The sequence below is a fragment of the Dunckerocampus dactyliophorus genome, chromosome 3 (assembly GCF_027744805.1).
Source record: "Dunckerocampus dactyliophorus isolate RoL2022-P2 chromosome 3, RoL_Ddac_1.1, whole genome shotgun sequence".
Classification (NCBI taxonomy): Eukaryota; Metazoa; Chordata; class Actinopteri; order Syngnathiformes; family Syngnathidae; genus Dunckerocampus; species Dunckerocampus dactyliophorus.
In genome coordinates this window covers 38,583,155-38,607,642 of record NC_072821.1, presented here as the reverse complement: position 1 = coordinate 38,607,642, position 24,488 = coordinate 38,583,155, and the positions used below count along the sequence as shown (strand labels likewise).

Genomic DNA, 24,488 nt, shown 5'->3' with positions numbered 1-24,488 from the left:
GGTTTGTGTGCTGCTGACCTCGACTCGGGATGTTGTGGATCGGTGGAAAGAATACTTCGAAGACCTCCTCAAATCCCACCGACACGTCTTCCTATGAAGAAACAGAGCCTGGGGACTCCACGGTGGGCTCTCCTATAACTGGGGCTGAGGTTGATGAGGTTGTAAAAAAACTCCTCGGTGGCAAGGCCCCGGGAGTGGATGAGATCCGCCCGGAGTTCCTTAAGGCCATGGATGCTGTAGGCATGTCTTGGTTGACATGACTCTGCAGCATGGCGTGGACATCGGGGGCAGTACCTCCGGATTGGCAGAGTGGCAGAGGGTGTGTTCCAACTATCGTGGACTCACAGTCCTCAGCCTCCCTGGTAAGGTCTATTCAGGGGTTCAGCAGAGGAGGATCCGCCGGATAGTTGAATCTCGGATTCAGGACGAGCAGTGTGGTTTTTGTCCTGAAATGAGTTTTCTCCGTAGGGTGGCTGGGCTCTCCCTTAGAGATAAGGTGAGAAGCACTGTCATCCGGGAGAGACTCGGAGTAGAACCGCTACTCCTCCGCATTGAGAGGAGCCATATGAGGTGGCTTGGGCATCTGGTCAGAATGCCTCCCGGACGCCTCCCTGGAGAGGTGTTCAGGGCAAGTCCGACCGGCAGAAGGCCTCGGGGAAGACTCAGGACATGTTGGAAAGACTATGTTTCCCAACTGGCCTGGGAACGCCTCGGGATCCGCCGGGAGGAGCTGGACAAAGTGGGTGGGGAGAGGCTATTGCCCCCGCAACCCGATCTTGGATAAGCGGTAGAAGATGGATGGATGGATGGAATAAGAATAATAATAGCATCAAATATTGATGGTACTGTGCTTCCACTGCCTAGGTGCCCAGGCAGCAGTTCAGTGTGCCGGACTCCAACTCCTTCCCAGGAGTCACCATGAGGAACAAATGTGAGTTTGCAGCATCTTTAACACGCCGCACGGTGGAGACAACATTAGGTACACCTGGACCGGATCTACCTGGCCATGTGCACCACATTTTGTGATTGGTTCATTGATGAAAGAACGCTTCCTCTTTTTGGCCCAAAAAATTAAACTAAAGACACCAAAGAGTTTTATCAAAACCCCCCCACCCCTGCCACCCCCCAAAAAAAGACACCAATGATGCACTCAAAAGAAACCTGAGCTCATCCAAAAGGGGTTCTAGAAGGGATCCCCTGTGGGTTTCCAACTGGTAACTGATTCTCTTTGCTCCCAGCGGCGGGGACAAGAGAGCGTCCCTGGTCGGCCATCCTGACACCAGAGGACCACTCCTCTCTGGCGATGCCGCCGTCACGCAGGCACACGAGCCTCATGCCTTTCCACGGCAACAACCTGTCCAAAAGCCTGTCCATCAGCAACATTGCCGGGTTAGTGCTCTCGTCCCGCAGAGACCCGCATCCACTCTGCCACCAAAGGTCATTCGTGTTTATGTGTGTGTGTGTGTGTGTGTGTGTGTGTGTGCGTGTGCGTGTGTGTGCGTGCAGTCCGGTGTTTGACGAGATGCCCATCAAAGGCCTGCGCTATCTGTCCCAGTCCACCGACTCTCTCAACAGGACCAACCAGGTCACCGAGTCCATGGAGTCCCTCACAGACGAAGGTCGTTACACACGAGAACCACGTGATGAAACACTCACACATGCCCAAACTCAACTGGATGTTGCGAATGTGGCCCCCTATAGGGACGGAGATGATGGACGGCCAGCTGATGGGTGAGTTTGAGGGTGACGCCAAGGACCTGGAGGCCGACTCGTGGAGTTTAGGCGTGGAACAGCAGTACCTGCAGCAGCTGGACCGCAACCTGGTTAAGAGGCAGGACGTCATCTACGGTACATTGTGCCGCTATTCTGAAGTTGTACTCCAGTAGTACTGCAGATAGCAGTACTGCAGAAGCAGAGGGGGTGCATGAGAAAGGGGAAGCTCACTTGCTGGGTGGCGTGAAGTGACAGGAAGTTGTTCTTACCTTCGCAGAGCTGATGCAGACGGAGATGCACCACATCCGCACGCTGCGGATCATGTCGGAGGTGTACAGCAAGGGCCTGCAGAAGGAGGCGCAGCTGGAGCAACAGACGGTGGAGAGATTGTTCCCGGTGCTGGACGAGCTGCTGGAGCTCCACACGCAGCACCTCGTCCGCCTCCTGGAGAGGAAGAAGGAGAGCCTGCCGGAGGGCGGCGGGCGCTCCTCGGAGGGGGGCGTCATCGTGCACAGGATCGGCGACATCCTCCTCAGCCAGGTGGAGTAAAAAAGCAAACGTGTGAAGTGGGCCTGTGACAATAATCCATAAATCAATTCATCAAACGATCGATAATTATGACGCCCTGGATAAATTGACATGTGCACGTCTGCGTGTGTTTCATCTGCTCGTCACACAGGCTGGAAGACAAGAGGGTTCACTATGCATACCTCTGTGCGCATGGGTTCTATAGTGGAATGAACAGAGAGAGTGAACCCTCCTGTCCTCTCATTCAGCCTCTTTGTGAAGTCTGCGAGGTAACCAACTTTATTTGTTTCCAATGATTATTATGATTAAGGCTGTAAAAGCCCTCACCATAAACTTTATACACTTTTGTCAGACAGGCATTTATATTTTCTCGCATTTCTCTCTTGTATAAACATTCAAAGCTCAAACCTTCCTTTGAATTTTAATGATCAACCTACGAGGTTGGACACAAGAAACTGTTAAGTGACTCACGCGTGTTTCGCTCCTCTGACCGTGCGTCTTCGCTGTTCGGCTGTGACGTTTTTGTGTCCTTGAATCATGGATAATGGGACTCACATACAGTAGGTGCACTGAACTTGATTACCATCTAGTGGTTCAAATGTGAATTACACCTCTCATGACTAACTAATTAAAAAATGGTCTCAAAAAAATGTCGATTGTATTGATTATCGCCGCCAATTTGTACCGCATTTATCGACCAGCAAGACAGGCCATGACAGGCCTACGTTGAAGGTTTCCCCTGCCGACACAGTTTTATGTGTTTGTTACGGCATTTTGAATTTCTCTCAGCATAACGTCGACCCAACCTGTTTCCAGTTCTCGGGGTCCAACGGCGAAAGCATGAAGCGGATCTACGGAAGGTTCTGCAGCCGCCACAATGAAGCCGTCAACTTCTACAAGGACCTGCTGACCAAAGACAAGCGCTTTAAGGCCTTCATCAAAGTAGGTTTCTTCACGTGCGACACTGCATACACACCGCTACGGCCTTGTCATCATGTTACTGTTTTTTTTTTTTTTATTCCCACAGAAAAAGATGAGCAGCAGCATCGTGCGGCGGCTAGGCATCCCAGAATGCATCTTGCTGGTGACCCAGAGGATCACCAAATACCCTGTGCTGATCCAGAGGATCCTGCAGCACACCAAAGGTGCGTCGTCATGGTGACTGCATGCTTGCATAAACAACACGCTACAATAACGCCATCGTTCTCCCTGGAACTACGCCGCGGCTTAGAAAGCAGAACACAAAGACGAATGACATGAGTCCTCTCATCTTATCTCATCCCAAGTGTCTTCTTGCCAGCGTGCGCCTCCCCCCAATTTCTGTTCTTACATGCTACGAACCCGTGAGGCCCCGTTAAGTTTTGTGAGATTTTAGAGGTGAAACCGACCAACGGAATCCGACACAAAGATGGCAGGAACCCTGAACCCTGAACCCTTTTGAAGGCAAAATGCTCGATATACAGTAAAAACTCTCTTTTTATTGCCTCCGGTGTTTCCCACAGGACTGCAATCTATTTGTGGTGGCGGGTTGTCTTCTCATTTGCATAACTGGCCATGACGCATGTGCATGTCAGACTAACATAAACTTATTAGTTATTAATATCAACATTTGACAATATGCCTGTTTAGAATACGTAATAATATGTTATTTCAAATATTTCCTATATTTTATTATGTATTATTAATTACAATATGAATAATAATAAGTACTACTATTATTATTATTATTATTATTATTATTATTATTATTATTATCATTATATACTAAAAGCCAGGAGTTTAGAAATACAATTAATAACAAAAACAAACAGAACATATTTAATTGTGCAGTAATCCAATGACGTCTAAGTAAAACATAATAAAGGAAATGTATATTAAAAGCGCTAAAGGAGGAACATAACGGTCAACAAACAGCAACCGCTTGTCCTTTTTTTGCGCAGCGGGCGAGGAGGACTATGACGACCTGGCCGAGGCGGTGCGGCTGGTCAAGCAGGTGATCACCGCCGTGGACACCAAGGTCAACGAGCACGACAAGCGGCGGCGCCTGAAGGACTTCCACGGCCGCACGGACAGCAAGTCCATCATGATGATGAAGAGTGGCCAGATCTTCGCCCGCGAGGACCTCCTGCGGAGGAGGCTGATCCACGACGGGGCACTGCAGCTGAAGAGCAGCCAGGGCCGACTTAAAGGTGACGCTCCTGTCTTGTGGAAAACCACCAACGTGACCACACGTCAACAACCTTTCTTCTGCACAGATGTCCACGCTTTGCTCCTCTCCGATGTCGTTGTCTTCCTCCAAGAGAAGGACCAGAAATATGTCTTCGCCATGCTGGTAGGCTTCCTCCCTCGTCTTCCTCCTCCTTCCCCTCTTAGGATGTCGTGAGCGCTCCTGGAGAAGTAACCTTTTCCTTTCTCGCTGTTGAGGACGTAAAAAGTGCAGCTAATAAAGTTGTTGTGTAGCTGAGGGGCGTGTAAGCCAGCTGTGATAGATCACGTACACACCAAAGAGCTGCTTTTTCCACACACACACACACACACACACACACACACACACACACACACACACAAGTAGAGAGGAGCGGGGAGGAGAACGTGAGGCGGCCTGCGGCAAAGCAACCACACTCATCATGAAATTGGCTGGGCCTTTGTGGGACAAATTACATGTTTGGAACTGGACACTCCACAGTAAGACTCACATCATGACTCTTACGCTCCAGTCCTGCAGGGGGCCATAACGCACACATAACGTACGAGGTGCTACGCCACCTGGTGGGCTCCTGTACAAGCAAGACTGGAACACAAAAGCATGATTTCATTTGACGTTCCTACCGAGTTGCTGCGTAGGGTTGCTAACCTACCCACAAAAACACTTTTATCATCACGTTGTACCGCCGTTTGTCCCTTGTGGGCTTCTGTACTCCTCATGCGTATACTGTCAATGCTTGGGGGGCCTTATTTAGAGGATGGGGGGGGGTGTATTTAGAGGACGAGGTTAATTAGAAGCAATGTTCATTTTTTTCATTTAGTTTACGTTTTAGTCATAGCTTAGTTCCTTTAGATTCTTTTATGTTTTAGTCAAAGGAGAAATCATAAATATAATAATAATAAATATTCATTTGTATGATATCATATTACATTATATTACATATTAATATTGTTGTTAATATGAAAACTCATAAAATAAAACAATCTAAACCATACATTTTCTTTATTTAGGCTACCTGCAAAGCGACGTGTATGAATAACATGAGACAGTACAAGTATGGTATGAAGTAATAAGTCTTGTGTGTAATTGATTGATGATGCAAGCTTGCACTTTAGCAGTAAAGATAAGATGGTCTCTTCACCGCACCTGTCAGGATGATTAAATGATTGGTTAAAAAATGTACAGAGAAAATGCAAAAATGTACGAAAGCTGAGGCAAACTGACTCCTACGCCGACCGGCGGCCTAGAAAGCTGAGCTTTGACTGTAGAAGAAAAGAAGTGCTAATATTTATCAGGACTGTAAGGAGACTTGACCCCAGACATCCTGCAGGCCAAAGATGATGTTTAATCTCCTCCTCCTCCTTCTTCTTCTTCTTCTTCTTCTTCTTGTGATCACGCGTGATGCTTGCCATCATTTTTCCTTTTCCACTCACTGCTTCATCAACCCACCCTATTTCCTGCCTCATCATCACCACCACCGTTCCCTTCTCTGTCATTTGTCTTCCTTCCTTCCTTCCTTCCTCCCACTTTCGCCTCCTTTCCTTCCCATCAACGCTCCCCCACCTAAACAGGACCAGCGCTCCACCGTCATCTCCCTGCAGAAGCTGATCGTCCGCGAGGTCGCCAACGAAGAGCGCGGCCTCTTCCTCATCACGGCCGGCATCGAGAAGCCTGAGATGATGGAGGTGCTGGCCAGCTCCAAGGAGGAGCGCAATACCTGGATGCAGCTCATCCAGGATGCCATGCAGTCCATGTGAGTAGCCTCTCGTCCTTTTTTCCATCATCAACAGCAAGGGGTGCTCTCACACCAGGTCCAACACTGGTAGCTAGCTTCCAGCCTCAAAACCACAACATCACATCAAGTTAAAAAAAAAAAACAAGGCAATGACATCGTAGCTGCAAAATAAATACAAGTAAATTCCACTCAGCCAAGACTGCATGTGGCGTTAAAAAAAAAAAATGACTCAGAGCGGTTTTTAATCAGCCTAAAAAAACATCATTAATTTGCAGCATCCTGCAACAGGAAGTCTCACAACTTTTTATTCACATTTGTCTTTGGTCCGGCTAAACTTCCTGCTCAATTATCATTTATCGGCGCCGTGATTTATTATTTTGAAGTCTGTTTAGAATGAATACATGAATATTTAACCAGCAGATACATCCATCGTAAGAAGGACGCGTCTTTGCACTTGGCAAGTGGACTTAAAAAAACTGCAGAAATGTCAGCTTTTACATGAATGTACAAGTGGTAAGCAATATCACAATATCAAAATACACACTTCAAATAAACTCAACTTGATTTATTCAGGCTAAGTCATTTATTTGTTTGTTTTTTAAAGCAGTTTTGGGGCTAAAAATGAGTACTAACACAACAAAAATGCAATGAATTACAGATTAACTCATTCAATCCCAGCCATTTCTCTAAATTCAACCCCTTCAGTAGCGCCCATTGCAGACCATTTGGACTGATCTTTCAAGGCACACAGAATATTGGGTTCTATGGCTACATAACCATGGAACCTAGCAAAAGAACGATTAGACTCCTTTCTTTCATCAGGAAAAAAAGGTTTGTTTGTCCCTTTTTGTGTTCTTTACTACTCTGCAGAAGAACATATGTAGCAACATGTCAGCTTTTTAACATTTTGGCTTGCCTAATTGTATTTTTAGAAGGTCACTAAATAAATAAAAAGATCTGTAGGTAAAGCGTGTGTTTGCTTGTTGCAGGGAGCGGGACGAGGACGAAGGGATCCCCAGCGAGACGGAAGATGACAAGAGACAACTGGAGAGCAAAGCCAAAGAGATGAGAGGTGGGGCCATCTCCTAAATGCCCTCTTCAAATAAACACCACAAAAAGTATTGACAGTGGCCCCCTCCCGCTCAGACCTGCTGAGGCAGAAGGATTCGGAGATCATGTCCCTGCTGGAGGAGAAGGTGCGCCTCTTCAGGGGCATGTGGGAGGGCTCCAGCCCGGCCGAGGAGGCATGCTGGCAGGCCGAGCCTTTCTTCAGGTCGCCCGGCGGCCCGGAACCCCCCAGGGGGGCATGCATCATGAAGGATGCCCTGCAGGAAGGTAAGCGGGGGCAGGGGTGTGTTTTATTCTTTTCTAAGGTGAATAGCTGCAGATAAATAGATGTTGTCGTTTGCTTGTTATTACTTGGCGAGGCCTGCTGCTTCTCCTTCTAGACGTAAATGTGTCTTGTCACACGCCGTCGTCCTTTAGGGCACCGCCGCAGTCAGCGCTCTTTACTAAAAGTATCCCAGAAGTTGAAACGCAACATGGAGGACACCCGTTCTCCATGCTCACCCCGCTGTCCTGTGCATATGACACTCAGTCAGCGCAAGGGCGCACTGTCCTTATTAAGAGGAAGAAAGGAGACCGATACGGAGTTGTTCATTGTTCTGTGTGCGTTGTGTACATGACACGTAAATGACATTGGTGGCGCCCCCTATGGGTTTGGGTTGTAATCACAATACATGCTAGCAAACGTACTACACGGACCCTCACAGGCTTACAATCATGACACAAATGCTCAATGGTGGCCATGTTTTTTAACCAATCTTGCTCAAGTTTGAGACACACACGCATGCTTGTCAGTCCCCTGAAGAAGTGTACCAAATTTCACAACAACTCGGCAAAACACTCTAAAGTTACGGCGGATGTTTTGTAGTGTTGTAGCGCTAGATAGATAGATAGATGAAGCTGCTGGATGCTGACCACTCACCATACTTCACATGCCTCTACTGCCATCTTGTGGACCAACAAGTCTATTATTAATGCTGTTATATTATATTGATTGTAGCCATGACAGAACCAATGTTGTATCGCAGTAAGGAAGGAAACTGCTCTGACCGGCATTAATAGCGCTGATAAGTCGAGTGTATGACACGTGTAACACGCATGGCGTTCACAACATCGGCTGAGTAGCAACATTTTAAAGTGCATGCAGAGCTAGTTAAATGAAGCTTCTGGATGCTAACCCCTCATCATATTCACATGCCTCTACTGCCATCTTTTGGACCAGGCAGTCATTTACGAACAAGTTTATCATGAATACTATTATAGTGATTGTACAGTAGCTGCAACAGAACCAATGTTGTAACTGCAGTAAGGAAGAAAACTGCTCTGCTGGCATTAATAGTGCTGGTACGTCGAGTGTATGACAAGTGTAACACGCATGGGTTTCACAACAACAGCTAAATACATTTTGAAGTGCATGCAGAGCTAGTTAGATGAAAAAACCCACCAAGCACACAAAAAACCTAATCAGCCACCTGAAACGCCAGCGCCATGGTGTTTGAAAAGTGCAAAAGGTTTACGAGAGACCTCTGTGGCGGCACACCGGCTGCTCGGAGCGTGTGCCCGAATACAGTGCACCTTGCTGGGCCACAGCAGGTGGCTCCTCTGGTTCTCCTGATAGTAGTGATGGCATGATATTTCATTAGGACACATCAGCAGGTATAGTTGGTCAGAGCTGCGTTGGAGCATGTTGGAGAGGCGTTGCTGCAGGCATCAGTGCTTGTTTCACGCCAAACTGGCGTTTGCTCGCCGCTCAACTGGCGTTAAAAAAATTTGGAAATACAGCAAACATAAAGATCTTTGCTTTTAAAAGTGTCTGAACTGAAGTATTTTTCCACTTGTACACCCCGAGGCAGAGACCTGATTCTATATGCAGCAGTGCTGTGATTACACACACACACACACGCACACGCACGCACACTGGTAGGGGTGAAGTGGTGCAAACATATTTGAATGTGAAGCAAATGGATGTGTGTGTGTGTGTACGTGCGTGTGGTTGTGTGTGTGTGTGTGGGGCTCAAACAAGTTGTTGCCTGGCAACCGCAGCCCGGCTGCAGGCTGGATTCACCAGCGCAACTGTAACTCTGTTAGCCAGATAATTCGTTTACTGACCGCACATCCATTCCCGCTTCGTCCTCTCTCTCTCTCTGTGTGTGTGTGTGTGTGTGTGTGTGTGTGTGTGTGTGTGTGTGTGCGCGCGCGTGCTTGCGTGCGTGTGTGCGTGCGCGTGACAGTGGAGACGCTGCAGGCCCTGGTGAACGGAAGCCTCGGCGGGGCGATGGCCAGCGTCCAAGATGACGGCGGTGCGGCGGGCCCGGTGTGTTTGCCCCGTCGGGCCGAGACGTTCGGTGGCTTCGATAGCCACCTGATGCACGGCGGCAAAAGTGAGCAGTTTGGCAGCGACATTGTGCTTCCGTGCATTTTCTGTACTGCTTGTCCTCCTAGGGGTCACCTGCGGGGGAGCTGGAGCCTACCCCAGATGATAAAAAGCAGTCAGCTTTATTCAAAAGAATCAGCAGTAATGACTAATCGTGCATTAAAAGCTCACAGTCCTTATCTCAAACATCAACACTGGATCGATTGACGGCGCTTGGTTGCCATGGTAACCTGTTAATTACACTCCAGCCAAGAGCAGAAGTGGGAATTGATGCTTTTTAGTTTATTTATTCATTTTAAATCACAGACATCAGAGGATGGATGTTTATGGCCTGGGGGGCACTTTTTAGCTCACAGTGTATTTAAAAAAAAATTAAATAAAAATAATACCTTTAAAAACGGAACATTACGAAGGAATATTAGGGCCACATTGAAAAGAAAATCATTAAAAAGCTGCAAGAAAAAAGTTGTTTGTTGTGTAAAAAAGCATTGTCTTTGTTTTCTGGATACTGAAACATATTTGAAGTCAAATTGCAAATAGCAGTTTGTCTTCCACAGTTAGAATTGCCTTTCATTGAACATCAATTGCAATTCAAATAAAAGAAAAAAAACATCAGTCAGGATTTTTGTTCTGTTGTTTTGTTGTTGTTTAACAAAAAAGATAAATAAATAATTAAATATATAAATATAACTGCCTTGAATTGATTATTTAAAAAAACACGAGGACGCTATGAATTATTTGTTCCTTTTTTAAAAATTGTTTAGTAGAAAACAAAAACACACACACTAGCCAGGAATTCTTTTTATAATTTTTTTATTGGTTAGTAGAATACTTCAGGGGAAAAAAAAGAAAGAAAGTTGTAATTAGAATGACTTTACACATTAGCCAGGATTTAGTTCTTATTATTTTTAATTGTTTAGTTGAAAACTTACAAATAAACGAAAAATTAAGTTAAAAGTAAACCGTAATCTAATTTGATTTGTTTGATAAATGAAAAGAAAATACATAATTTTTTTTTAATCACGGAATAAATGTATTGTCTTATATAATGTGTTATTTCTAATCGCAGCATGAACTTACGTGAGATTGATATCGTATCGTGAAATCTTCATTCATTCCTTCCAAAGGTCTGACAATAATTGTTTGAAATAAATCAATGTTGACATGTGCGTCTTTGCATTCTCCCTTTAAAGGCGCAGAGAAGGACGAGAACGAGGACGCTGCCAGAGACCTGCGCAGGACCGAGTCGGACAGCGTGTTGAAGAAGGTCAGCGTGGTATCATTTAGTGGTGCACCGTAATGATCAGGCCGATATGCGGGAATCATGATGTCATACATTAAAAATAGCTCCGATAACTGCTAATTTAATTTTTAAAAAAAAAACCTCTCCATTGAGGTTTAGATTAACCGTACTGTGCGGCTGAGCAAATCAAGCGCTCCTGGAGCACACAAAAAACCTCATCAGCCACCTGAAACGCCAGCGCAGCACATTTGGAAAGTACAAAAGGTTTGCCAGAAACCTCCGTGGCGTCACACTGGTTGCTCGGCGCATGTGCCCGAATACAGTGCACCTTGCTGGGCCACGGCAGGTGGCTCCTCCCCCTCTATACTCTGGTTCTCCTGATAGTAATGACATCATGATATTTCATTAGGACACATCAATCAGATCCTAATTTGTTCCAGTCCTTCTTAGCTCCAGGTGTGCACAAACTACACTTAAATGTAAATATTTAAAAAATAGACATAAAATAAGTCTTGCCACGCCCCTTTTGCTTGCGTTCTACGACGGAGGAAATCTAAAGCCATGTTTCACCACACGGAGCTTGCATGTCACGTGACTTTTATGGTTTTCTTGTCAAGTTTTGGACTTTTTCTTGCGTAATAAGCGTTACATCATCATCATCTCCAGACACACGTTACGACAACACACACGCACACACACAGCTGATTGTTGTCCCTTGCTGTGTGTTCACAGGGAGGAAACGCCAACCTGCTGCTGCTGCTGAAGAGGAACAGCGAGGTAACGGACCCGCTTCCTGCCGCTAACCCCATTAGCCGTTGACATGGAAACCAGCCTCACTCTCCTTCTCATCGCCTGCGGCCCTCTCGCCTTCCTCATTTACTCTTCACCATCTTAATCGTAGCACAGTCATCCCTCCTTTATGGCGGTTAATCTCTTTCACACCTGACCGTGATAAGTGAAATTCCACCAAATAGGATTCCTTATTTATAAATGGAATATAATATGGGTTGTTTGGTACTGTTTATCTCCTCCTAAATGTAGTTTTTAACATGATGAGAGCCCTCTAGACATGAAATAACACCCCTATAGTCACCTTTACACTCCTATTACCTAATATAGTAGACATAATAAAAGAAAGTAAGACATATACAATATAGAAAACATAGAAACCTGTTTACAACTTTCTAAAGACACTTTTTAACATGATTAGAGCCCTCTAGACATGAAATAACACCCCTATAGTCACCTTTACACTCCTACCCAATATAGTAGACATAATAAGAGAAAATAAGACATAATATAGACTCATACATGTTATCATTGGGAGACGTCCTTGTTGTTGTTGCTTTTTTTGAACTTCCTGTCGTGTACAATACGTCCTGCGGTGGTTATTGTCCCACCAATGCCACGTTACTGCCCCCTAGTGACCAGTGTAGAATACTACATAGCATCACCACATCTTTCAATGCATCTTCTGAATGCCTTCTATTTGTATTTGACTTCATTTAGCCATTGTTATGCTTAAAAATGTGCTTAAATGTGCGTATATTTTTTTACTAATGAAAATGGAAACAGGAGTTTAGAACATCCCATACTGCCTTCTCTCTGACCACAGAACTGAGGATGTCAGTTTTGCCTAAATCATAGCTGTAGGCAGCTGAGCAGGCATTTTTCTTTCTTTTGTCAAGCTGCAGCATTCATGGTGTATTTCTTCCAGTGATGACGCTTACGTGTCTTTCTGTGCCAGCAGCAGGTCCTCCACAGCGTCTCCAACCTGCACCTCCTGCTCAGCACACTGCAGGTACGCCAGTGTACGCTATAATACTCTCTGATAGCGCCGCATGCTAACACCACGGCGTGCCATTGTTTGCCGGTGCGGCAGGCGGTGGTGGTGCATCAGGACAGCTTCATCGAAGACCAGCGCCAGGCCCTCAGCGAGCGCTCCTCGTCCTGCTCGTCTCTGTCGCGCCCGTCGTCGCGGCCCGGATCGCTGATCGAGCAGGAGAAGCAGCGCAGCCTGGAGAAGCGGCGGCAGGAGCTGGCCTCGCTGCACAAGCAGCAGGCGGCGCACGCCGAGGAGCGGCGGCGGAGGGAGAAGGAGTGGGAGGCCACGGAACTCCGGCTGGGGGAGAAGGAGGCGCTGCTGCGCGTGCAGGTGAGGACGCCTCCTGCAAATAAACAAATAACTCAACGTTTGGAGAAATATTTCATCTCAGCTTTGTCATGTACGAGATGAAAAAATATGATTCACATCGATATCACTCTTTTTTTTTTACTCCCATTTTTATTGGGGGGTTTTCATGTATTTTGTATACTTAAAAAATCTTTATTCCCATATTATAACTTTATTCTAAATAATATTATGACTTTATTCTAAATAATATTATGACTTTATTCTCATCATATTAGAATAGTATTTAATATTTAATATTCTCTGAAAATGACGGCTGTTTTTTTCCTCTTTTTTTTGTTATTTTCCACCTTTCATCTTATAAATGTTTGACTTTATTTTCATAATGTTTGGACTTGATTTTTGCGATATTATAACTTTTTCCGCAACTTAATTTTCCAAAAATGCCGACTCTTTTCATTATTTTGTTTGTTCCTCAAAATATTGTGGCTTTTAAAAAATCTTGTGTGAAAAAAGTTTGTCCTCCTGATGTGATGACGGTATTCTCATAAAATGTCGCGTTAAACGATGTTTTTAAAATGAGCCAATAAAAAGCAGCCGTGCGCCTGCACATGGCCGCACATGCCGCACTTGGGACACCCCCAGTCCTGGCGCGTGTCAATAAACGTCTCGGCCGTCACGTCCCTGCAGGAGGAGGAGCTGAGCAAGCGGCGGAAGGAGCTGGAGGACGAGCGGCGGGAGCTGCAGAGCAGGAAGGAGGACTACCAGCGGGACCTGGAGAGGCTGCGGGACGCCCAGAGGAAGCTGGACAAGGACAGGGAGGCGGTGCAGAGGCAGCTGGAGAAGATGGAGGAGCTCCGGCGGTCTGAGGTACAGTACACACCTCTTCACTAATGGCGGCCTGTGAAGGCCCGACCTGGATCGGGCTGTCAACAACACTTGTCTTAACGTACTTCCAGAGGACGCCCTCCACCACGTCCGAAGAGTCCCAGTTGGCGGGCAGCTCCCAGTCCCTGGAACTGGATCCTCTGGACGTCTCCTCTTCCTCGTCCTCCTCGTCCTCCCAGCGCGCCAAGCCCAAAGTGCGAGGCCTCAACCCCTTCACCTCGTCCTCGTCCAACCTGAAGGCGGGCGAGCCCAACAACCAGCTGTCCAAGAGCCTCCTGCAGCTCACCAAGAACAAGAGGAAGAAGAAGGTGAAAGGTCAGGCTGCAGGTACACTCGCTCTTCTTCACGTACGCTTCAGATTGAGTTGGGACCGTTCACATTTGTCCACATCCCGTTTCCTGTGTCACAATAGGTGCACTTCCTGTTCTGTGGTTATCGTCACACATGCGCTTACTTCCCCTCCTCCGTCTCTTGTTTCCAGAGCGTCTCCCGGACGCGCCGCTTGACGGAGAGATCTTCTTCTGCTGAGAGACGAAGAAGATGGTGTCCTAGCTAGCCTGTGGTGACGTAGAGCTCCGTAGCCCGCACGGGAAGTGCCACTTCCTTGCCAGCAAAACAACCTTTCCCCAAGCCACATTTGGTTTGGGTTTTTAAAGATGAGGAAGCGTTTCCACACACACACACACGCACACACACGCACCCCCTCTCAGCCACACTCGGCAGACGGAACATCAACACGCAGCATGTGGCGCCCGAGCCGACAGGCAGTTTCACCTGCGCTTCAAGGAAGGATGGCAGACCCAAATCGCTTTGGAGAAAATAAGAAGCGAGAGGAACATTTGAAGTCCAAACGGGGTCGCGTGGTTTTGATCGGACAGGAAGGCGCTGTCGGCCATCTTTGATGACCGCTCCACGGACATTTTTGTCTTTCCTGTGGCCTGTCGGCATCTTTGCACGGCTGAATGTGATCATTTCAGTGATGATTTCCTTTTACTCATACGCTACGCGTTGAGGGGGGCCACTGACTTTGTCCTAATTGACGTATTTGCACGTCCTAATCCTTCACATTTTTGGTATCTTCGTTTGAAATGTTGAAGGGTATTTTCTCACTCACCTGAAGATACAAACCTTGCAAAAAGAAGTTGGGAAGATCCCCCTTTTTCCTGGCACGAGGATATGGCTACCTGCGGGGCAGGTAAAACAGCCCCCCCTGCTGGTGGATTCCAGAACGACGCCTACTTGGGTTTTTTTCTGCACCACCAGAGGGTGCTGTGCCCGCACAAACCAACGTCACTTCCTGCATGACAGGCAAAAGCAGCTTTAAAGTGGAAGGAAAAGGGGCGGAGCCAACACTTCCTCCTACTCCTCCTACTAAAGGGACAATCAGCTGATGATGCAAGGAAACGGACGGCGCCTAGCCTTGTCGCTAGCCTTGTTGCTAGCCTTGTCGCTAGCCTTGTCGCTAGCCTTGTTGCTAGCCTTGTCGCTAGCCTTGTTGCTAGCCTTGTTGCTAGCCTTGTCGCTAGCCTTGTCGCTAGCCTTGTTGCTAGCCTTGTTGCTAGCCTTGTCGCTAGCCTTGTCGCTAGCCTTGTAGCTAGCCGGCGGCCAAATGCACTAAAAAGCTTTTCTAACTGAAGGACGCGTTTGTACGAAGAAAATAGAAATGTAAATATGATTTATGTATAAAACAAATCACATGTACAAAAAACAAAGTTACTTTTTGTGATTTATTACAATATTTTCTAAGAATGTTTTATTTATGTTTTATTCGCTCTCTGACTGAGTGGGGGCGGGGGGTGGTAAACATGTAAAGTGATGTTTCTCTCCTAATTAAAAAACAACAACAAATCATTTTGTTTGCTTTATTTCTTCAAGTACGCAAAATATATACATCTACTTCTAAAAAAACACAGCCAGAGTTAAGAATAAATGTATTTATTTATTGTATTAATTATATTTTAATATTTTTTATTAATATTGTTTTAGTGCATTTTTTTTAAAGTATTGAAAAAGTAAGTTGTATTTAACCATATATATTATATCATATATATAACCATATATATTTTTGTGGGAGACGTTAAAATTTTATTTTAAAAAAATGTTTTCATTTTTAACAGATAATTTTACTTGAGGTGTGTATTTTTTGAGTGAAAATATCACGTGACACCAAATAGCAACCCCAAAAAACATTTTAGCCTTTCATAGGAAATAATGTTAGCTTGAAATTTGATTATAATAATTATTATAAATGTATATTTGAATGAATTATCCAAATAACATATATGAAGTAATTGATATCAAACATATTTATGATAAATGTTTCAAGTTAAGTGGGGTTGAGTCCACGTTACACTTGTATGAACATTAGGATGTTAAAAAGTTTGACACTGGAACGGATGATTAGCATGATGTTCCGCTTCGTCCTCTGAGGGTTTACCTAATATGGTTCCACTTCCTGTGAGGTTGTCTGTCTACTCTAGGTGGTATAGAAGAGTAAGAGTGTAGTGAAGGATGAATGAGTAGGACGGATGGCGTAAGAATGACGTCCGTGTCAGCCGTGTGTTCCACGTGGCGTTGCTGTGGAATGCAAAAGTGCAGCGAGCACTCGGCGGGGAGAAAACGCTCGTCATGTCCTGAAGGAAGGCGACAGTAGACCCGCTTCCATTAAAAAAAGAGGTGCAGTGCCAGATATTTCCGGCAGGGGTCAGTGTGGCAGTGCTTTGTGTTGCTTCGCTTTGCTGCGGTGAGCAAACATGAAATGTGACTTTCTCTCTCAGGAGGCTTTTTGGTGCCTGCCAGAAGAGTCGCCGTGTTTGCTGATGATAATGTCATTCATTAAACACACACTTCCTCCTCCTCTTCCTCTTCTCACGCGTTTTTATTCTTCATCACTCACCACCGCAACCTCCTGTACTCCTTTTTAACGTCACTGCATGCAAAGATCATCTATATGCCACGAGTGCTAGTCAAAGATCCTTTACAGCACATGACAGGAGCGCTCTGCTGTGCAAAAATGTCAACGATCGTCTACGTAACAGAAGCGCTCAGCCGGTTTGAAAACCTATTGCAGAAACGCTCATCAAAGATCCTCTATATGACAGGAGTGCTCTGCTGTTTTTAAGAATATACTGCAAAGATGCTAGCCAAAGATGCTCTATATGATAGGAGCACTCGGCCATTGTTAAGAACCTATTGCCAAAACACTAGTCAAAGATCATCTATGTGCATGGAGTACTTTGCTGTTTTTAAGTCAAAGATCCTCTATGTGACAGGAGTGCTCTAGTGTTTTTAAGAACCGATTGCAGAAATGCTAGTCAAAGATCCTCTACTTGACACGAGTGTTCTGCTATATGTCATATAGAGGATCTTTGACTATAGTCAAAGATCTGTTTTTAAAACCCTCCTGCAAAAATGCTAGTCAAAGATCCTCTATATGTCAGAAGTGCTTGGCTGTGCAAAACTGTCAGCCAAAGATCCTCTAAATGACAGGAGCACCCCGCTGTTTTCAAGACCCTCCTGCAAAAACGCTCGTCAAAGATTGTCTATATAACAGGAGTGCTCTGCCGTTTTTAAGAACCTACTGCAAAAATGCTAGTCACAGATCCTCTATACGACAGGATTGTTCTGCTGTGTAAAAATGTCAGTGAAAGATCCTGTATATGACAGGAGCGCCCTGCTGTCTTTAAGGAGAGTGTTCTTTGGAATGAAAAGGCGGGACTGGTTGGAGTCTGCGGCAATCTGATTGGCTCTGTGCTATAATAATAAGGAGTGATTCTCTATGATGGCCACACCCACTGCAGTACAGTAGTACCTCACATAACGTGAACCTCCTTTTACGTAAATTCCACTGAATGTAAAGAATTTATGTAAAGTATTTGCATCGTATTACGGAAGAAATTCCGTATAACGTAAAGCCTCAAGTCGGTGCAAGTTCAGTCTAACACTTGGTGACGCCTTCTGACGCTTCACGCTCTCATTGGCTTATTTTTGGGGCACCGCCTCCGCTCTCATCTCATTGGCTGATTTTCGGGGCACCGCCTACGCTCTCATCTCATTGGCTGATTTTCGGGGCACCGCCTACACTCTCATCTCATTGGCTGAGTTATCCAGCACGTACGTGAGTTTGTGTGAGAGACAGGCTTCTCCCTTCAACCTCCTTCCTCTTCGTAGTCGCCCTGAAACTAACGTAAACAATGAAGTTAAGTTACAAATTAACATTTGGCACACAGCATTATCGTGTAGCGCGTGTGCGTTTGTCTGTGAGACCAGCTGACTCTTAGACTCTTTGAGTCGCGTTTCGACTCAGGCTAGTCCTCCTCCTCCTTCCTGCCTCCACTTGCACTCCTGATCAAGACATCTCGTGAACGGTAGGATTGTTTTTGTTTTTCAGTTTTATTCATTTACAGTAATCTTATTTATTACCTTATTTTATATTGGAATGTTACTCTACTATGTTTATGCTAACGTTTTCTTATATTTTCCCACCATATTTGGTGGACTTTGAATATTTTGAAGTGCCAAAGGGGTGAGTTTGGGAAGATCTTGGAACGGATTAGGTTATTTACATGTATTTTACGCTTCCTATAACATAAAAACCCTATAACATAAACGTTCTCGGAACGGATTATTTAGGTTGTAGGGGCGTCTACTGTATCTGTAGTCCTAATACTAGCTAAGAGTCATTGTAGTACTGGAGGACTCCAGCAGGGGGCGTATAGCGCTTCCTCCTCCTCAGCCATTACACTCCCAAACGTGATTTGAGGTCAAATGGCGTTCATGTTCCCTTTTTCAGGTATTTGTTCCCCCATATAAATTATGCTCATGAGTGTGTCACTGAATGTTTTAAGGTGCTATTGAACATAAATGTATGATGACGAACGAGCTAATGCAAAAGCTAACAGTACTGCTGAATGAGTGCTAATGCTAATGCTAATGCTGAAGCTACGTCTATGGCGTAATGCTGTGCAGAGAAAGCATACAGATGGCGTTGTAGTTTGTAGATGAACGTGTGTGTGTGTATTTGTTGGAATATCTGTCCTTTATATGACAGGAGAGTTTGCTTTAATGCTCAATTTTCTTCCTAAATCATCTGTTGTGTTGTTTATAGCGCCAGATGCGGTTACGCTGTGCTGCCAGTAGGCGACAAGATGGCGTCATCATCATCATCATCAGCAAGCAGGGATGGCCTGTATCCATACCTAAGAAAAAAGTGCAGCTCATCTTTGCCATATGAGTGAAAAGGATATTATTAATATCGGCTTCACTCGTTGCTCTTTTTTCTCCATTTCTGCTGTTTTTGAAAAAAAATTCAAAATAGTTCAACTTTCTTCTTAATCTTTATAAATGTTCTTTTTGTAGTATTATGACTTTATTCTCATAATATTAGATCTTTTCCTCAATCTAATAACCCAAAATTACAACTTTATTTTGTTTTGTTGAAAATTACAACTTAAAAAAAACATAGTTTTCTCTTTAATATTTCAACTCTGTGCTACTAAAGTTTATTAAATTGCGCCTTTTTTCTTGTTAGAATGCTGCTTTTTTTCTGTTAATATTTTGACTTTACCCTCATAAAATTACAGATGTTTTTTTTTATTTTCCAAAGATTTCAGCTTTTTTCTTAAATCATTTTTGTACACTTTCTTTCAGTAATATTTAGACTTTATTGTCATAATATTGTAACTATTCCCTGAACCTAATTTTCCCAAAATGACAGGTTTATTTTGTTTTGTTTGTAACTTATTTTTTCTTTAACATTTCAACTCTATGCTACTAAACTGACATTATTTTTCCTCATAATATTAGAAGTTTATTCCTGTAAAATTGCATCTTTTTTTCTCGTTAGAGGATGACTTTTTTCTTCATATTTTGACTTTATTTTGTAAAATCACTCTAGTTTTTTTAATGTTCCAAATAGCTCACCTTTCTTCTTGTGATTGACTTTATCCACATCATATTTTGACTACCTAATTTTCCAACAATGACAACTTATAAAAACATCTTTTTTCTTGAATATTCCAAAATTATGCAAATAAAATGTTATTTTCCCCCATAATATTACGACACTATTGTCGTAAAATGATATTTTTCTCTTAATATGTTGACTTTGAGTTTGCAAATTGACTGCTGATTTTTCAGTTTTTGCTGTTTTTATTTTTTTTCATCTTTCTTGTTAAATGATATTTTAAGAAAGGCAGCGTTTGAAGTAAGGAGCCAGGGAAACGGGAAGGTTACAAGGGAGTATTTTCAAGGATATTGATGGAGAGGAAAGAGGAAGCGATGCGGTGCCGCCGAGAGAAGACAGTGAACTTGTTGAACGCTCGTTCTGGGAGAATTAGCGTGTTTGTGACACAGCGCTCATGCTAATGTTTTTAGACACACAAAGGAGCTAGCAAGCGAGCAGGAAATAAGGGACACCAAGAAGAGCGTCCATCTCAGGTCATTACGGGACGCATACAGTACTTCTCTTTTTGGAGGGACGTCTGGCAACCCTACCGTGGATTACACTGGGGTTCAAAGACAAATTGAGCTTGCTACGATTCACTTTTTCTTTGTGCGTGTCGTGGATGCGCACCGTGCGGCACCTTCATCAAGATGGATCTGTGATCCTGGCAAAGAAGGCGCTGCAGGCGACAGCTCCAGTGCGTTTACAAATGGCTTCCATCAGCCGCAGACACCGCTGGATTGATAGGGAAGATGCACGACACGCCAAGTTTTAGCCTTTTCAACGCACACTTCAAATACCTTTTATGCCAAATACAGTGTTCCCTCCTTTATCGTGGGGGGTAGCTTCCCAAAATAGCTGGCAAAGTAGTCAGCTTTATTTGTTTACAATGATTACGTGCGTTCGAAGGCTGAAAAAAGCCCTCAGCCGGCAGCCATTAACATTTTCTCACATTCTCTCTTGGTTTCGGAAGATCAAATTTGGTTTGGACTTGATGATGATGATGATGATGATGATGAACCTACTAGGTTGGACACATAAGAAATGATTCCCGGTGACTCGCGTGTGTTTCACTCCTCTGACCCCGCCTCCTCTTCCTGGTGCCGCTTCGCTGTGGTGTTTTTGGATCCTTGTTAAAACACATTGCTGTCGCTGCTTTGCTCCTCCTTTACGTAACAAAGCCAAGATGAATTTGTTCCATGATGGCGCCCCACGGCCACGTAACTTCTACCTTCCTTCAGCGTGTCTGCGATGGTCGGCTTACTCCGCCTTTTGGGTGCAGAGCGTTTCGTCGACATTGTGGGTTTTGTTGGGGAGAAAACTTGCAAACAAGTCAAGAGTCACTGCGAGCTGTTTGTTAGCGACCACACAACAGGAAACACGGCGGTGCGGCACCGAGGAGCTTGATTGACAGTGGTCTACAGCCAATCAGGACACAGAATGCAATGGGCGGGTCCTCCGTGCATCGCAGCACACGACGCACGTTCATAAGCTGTAAAAAAAAAAAAAAAAGCACTAAAATTGCACAAAAAAATCTGCAAAACAGCGAGGCTGTGAAAGGTGAAGCATCACAACGGGGGTGTCCATTCTAAAAATACCATTAAAAAACACAACAAAAATGGAAACATCAGCCGAAATTCTACAGGAATAAAGTCCAAAAAACGAATCCTAGATGTTTCATACAATTAGCCTTTAAACATTTTATTAAGATGTGTAGCGAAGCCTGGTGATTTACAGTGTTTCTGATGAAAGATGGGTGTGCACTGTACATGGGGCGGGGTCAGAGGCAGTAGGAGGTTTTTTCTTCATGACGTCAGGAAAAGACGCAACTTCAAAAGCGACTGAACGGTGGATATGTGGACCATCGCTGGATCGTGTTCTCCCTGAAATGTTGTGTATCGACGTACGTGTGCGCTTCCTTTCTTTCTTTCAGACGTGTGGCTGCTAAAAGTGTGCTGCTGTGCACGATTGCATCCTTTCGTCTTTGCTGACAGCTGCTTTGTTGCTAGTTTTCTCCAAGTCCGCCGAACGGCGTCCTGCGTTTTGAGAGCGAAAGATGGCTGATTGATATCATCATTCAATCTCTATGATATCATAATCGCATGCTTTCCAAGTGGATAATTCTACTTCCTGTTCAAACACCATACCGTCACTACTTTTACATCGTAGAGGTTGCGTACTTTTTTTATACGGCGCCTCCCTTCTTTTTACACTTGCAAAAAAGATTGTTCAGTTGATGACGGTAACGGTTGTGCTTTATGTGTTTCAACATGTCAGCAGGAGAAAGACGAGCAGACGTGCGGACACGTTTCGGAGAACAAGACACCGTGGAAACCTCGTGGAGCTGGTATCACTGCGGGCATCGGCGGGCATCGGCCTGACAAGTGAGGCGAGGAGAAGTTATGTCTTATTATTTTCATATGACGTGTTTACTGTTGCTTTTGTATTGCTGAGGACTTATAAAGCAAGTATAAAAATATATATATTATGTGTATTATATATACTGTAAATGATGTATTTATTTTGTATTGTTAGTGTCATGATTTCATTCGTATGATTAAATAGTATCAAATATTCATATCGGATGAGAATTATTTAGTAGCGTACATATGATGTCATTAGATGGTGTTTATGTTATATTTATTATGATGTATTATGACACTTTAAATATGATTAATAATTATTATGTGTAATATAATGGTATAACATTTAGCAGCAAAAAGGTAAGTGTTGTTATTGATTGTTATATTATTGATAAATTGCTATTGGAGTGTTGCTGTTGAGATGCTCCTCATGCAGCCTGAAAAAGGCAAGTTGAACGCGTTCTTGTCGTTGTATTGGACTAAGTGACAAAGTGCTGATGGTTGCCTGCGCGTTTCCTGGGAGTGCGTCAGTGTGTTCCCACGACGCGCTCGCGATTCAAGTGTTTTATCTAAAAATACCGCCATCTTTTTAACCCTTCGCCAAACGTTTGCTCTTAAAGCTCCTCGGAGACAAGAGCGCATGATGGCGCGGAAGGAAACATGAAAGCAGACTTCTTTGACATCACATGAAGATGGCGTCTTTTGATTGTGAGTGAGCCGCCGGATGTGCTTATGTGTGTTTTTACTGCGAGAAAAGGACTCGTTTGTGTTCTCTCAGGAATAGAAGGAACAAAGACCACTTGTGTTGATGAATTCCCATCCAAAGGTTTTCCAAATAGAAAAATCTTGAAAGGTTTTTTTGTTGCTGTAAAATGTTGAATTGTATTTGTACAATCAAAAAAGGTGCCGTGGGCTGCAAACGGCCGCATGTTGGGCACCCGTCATCTCGAACATCCACGCTCTGCCGTCCCATTCATTCCCTTCCACGCCGAGACACAAATTGGATCGGACCATCTGTTTGTCGCCGTCGTGCACCCGAGGCTTGTGCTGGGTCCGCCTCATCACAAGCGGCAAAGCAAATGTTGGCTGGTGTGAGAACACACGCGTGCGTCTTCCTGGTGAAGACATCAGAGCGGCCCGGTGCGACTCCGCCGTACGCCGCCTGCTTTTTAGCTTTGCACAGTCGTTGGGAACGCGGAATGTTTGCCTTCAATCAGCCTCATGCAGGTTTGAAGAGACAAAACGTGGGCTGTCATGAGAGAACGATGTGTCTTTAGATACTGGAGTGTTTGTCTTGGTGTCTTTACGTGGCAGAACAACACTGCCTTTGCAGTCGGGAGGCAGGGTGCGCTGACACGCTTCCATCGGAACCCTCAACCAATCGCCTTGCATGAAATGACCGCGGTTGGTTATCCTGACGACGTGGCTCAGTTTCACTCTTTCTGTGGCAATGGGCTGCTAATACGCTGAAACGCGTTTAAGCCCGTCCCGTTTATGTCGACAACACGTGTGTGAAGTAACATTTTAGTTCATGGGGAGGACCCAGGCACGGGCCGTCACATTGGGTAGCTGTGGTCGCCACATCTCTCACACCTAAAAGCTATTTTTAGACCATTTCGGTTGCAGCAGCACCAATGCACGGGAAACAAATTATTTTTACTGCAAAATGCCAAATTAGCTGAAGTAAACGACACACCTTTCCAGGTCTGGCATCCAACCCGGGACCTCCATCTTAAAAGGCGGCAGCTGTACCATTACACTCACTTGTCACCGACAAGAATTCTTCCATTTTATTCCGTTTTATTGTTATTTTTTAAGTATCTTTGGGATATACGTGACAAAGCACCTCATAGCTTGGTGTCGTGATAACAATCTCCTTCTCAATACAGATAAGACTAAAGAGATGATCATCGACCCAAGAACAAGGGAAAAGGAGCCGCATAGACCCCTGTTTATTGATGAGACTGAGGTGGAGAGGGTGAAAACCTTCAAGTTCCTTGGCACACACATCAGCGAGGACCTCACCTGGTCTCACAACACCCAACAAATTCTGAAGAAGTCCCAAAGGAGACTGTACTTCCTGAGGAGACTGAGGAAATTTGGCATGTCCACCACAATCCTGAGTTGCTTCTACAGATGCACTATGGAAAGTGTCCTTACCGCCTCCATCACTGTTTGGTACGGTAACTGTACAACACGTGATAGGAAGGCACTCCAGCGGGTGATCAAGACCTCACAGAACATTGTTGGGGCAGCCCTCCCCTCACTGCAAGACATTTATAAAACTAGAGTCCTACG

General features: G+C 44.7%; 1 protein-coding gene across 4 annotated transcripts in view; it reads left to right on the top strand.

Annotated features, from left to right (window-relative positions):
• The window catches only part of LOC129178070 (A-kinase anchor protein 13), a 105,958-nt gene extending 90,244 nt beyond the window's left edge, over positions 1-15,714 (top strand). For all 4 annotated transcript variants that reach the window (XM_054769810.1, XM_054769811.1, XM_054769808.1 and 1 more), the window contains 20 exons: positions 865-931; positions 1,239-1,389; positions 1,507-1,619; positions 1,702-1,848; positions 1,991-2,253; positions 3,058-3,183; positions 3,269-3,386; positions 4,182-4,430; positions 4,497-4,573; positions 6,019-6,200; positions 7,172-7,254; positions 7,329-7,517; positions 9,479-9,628; positions 10,815-10,888; positions 11,597-11,641; positions 12,615-12,665; positions 12,747-13,019; positions 13,686-13,865; positions 13,955-14,210; positions 14,365-15,714. In XM_054769810.1, the coding sequence (XP_054625785.1) occupies positions 865-931; positions 1,239-1,389; positions 1,507-1,619; positions 1,702-1,848; positions 1,991-2,253; positions 3,058-3,183; positions 3,269-3,386; positions 4,182-4,430; positions 4,497-4,573; positions 6,019-6,200; positions 7,172-7,254; positions 7,329-7,517; positions 9,479-9,628; positions 10,815-10,888; positions 11,597-11,641; positions 12,615-12,665; positions 12,747-13,019; positions 13,686-13,865; positions 13,955-14,210; positions 14,365-14,411 (2,841 nt within the window). In that variant the 3' untranslated portion in view covers positions 14,412-15,714. The remainder of the gene's footprint in view (positions 1-864; positions 932-1,238; positions 1,390-1,506; positions 1,620-1,701; positions 1,849-1,990; positions 2,254-3,057; positions 3,184-3,268; positions 3,387-4,181; positions 4,431-4,496; positions 4,574-6,018; positions 6,201-7,171; positions 7,255-7,328; positions 7,518-9,478; positions 9,629-10,814; positions 10,889-11,596; positions 11,642-12,614; positions 12,666-12,746; positions 13,020-13,685; positions 13,866-13,954; positions 14,211-14,364) is intronic.
• Positions 15,715-24,488: the final 8,774 nt, after the last annotated feature.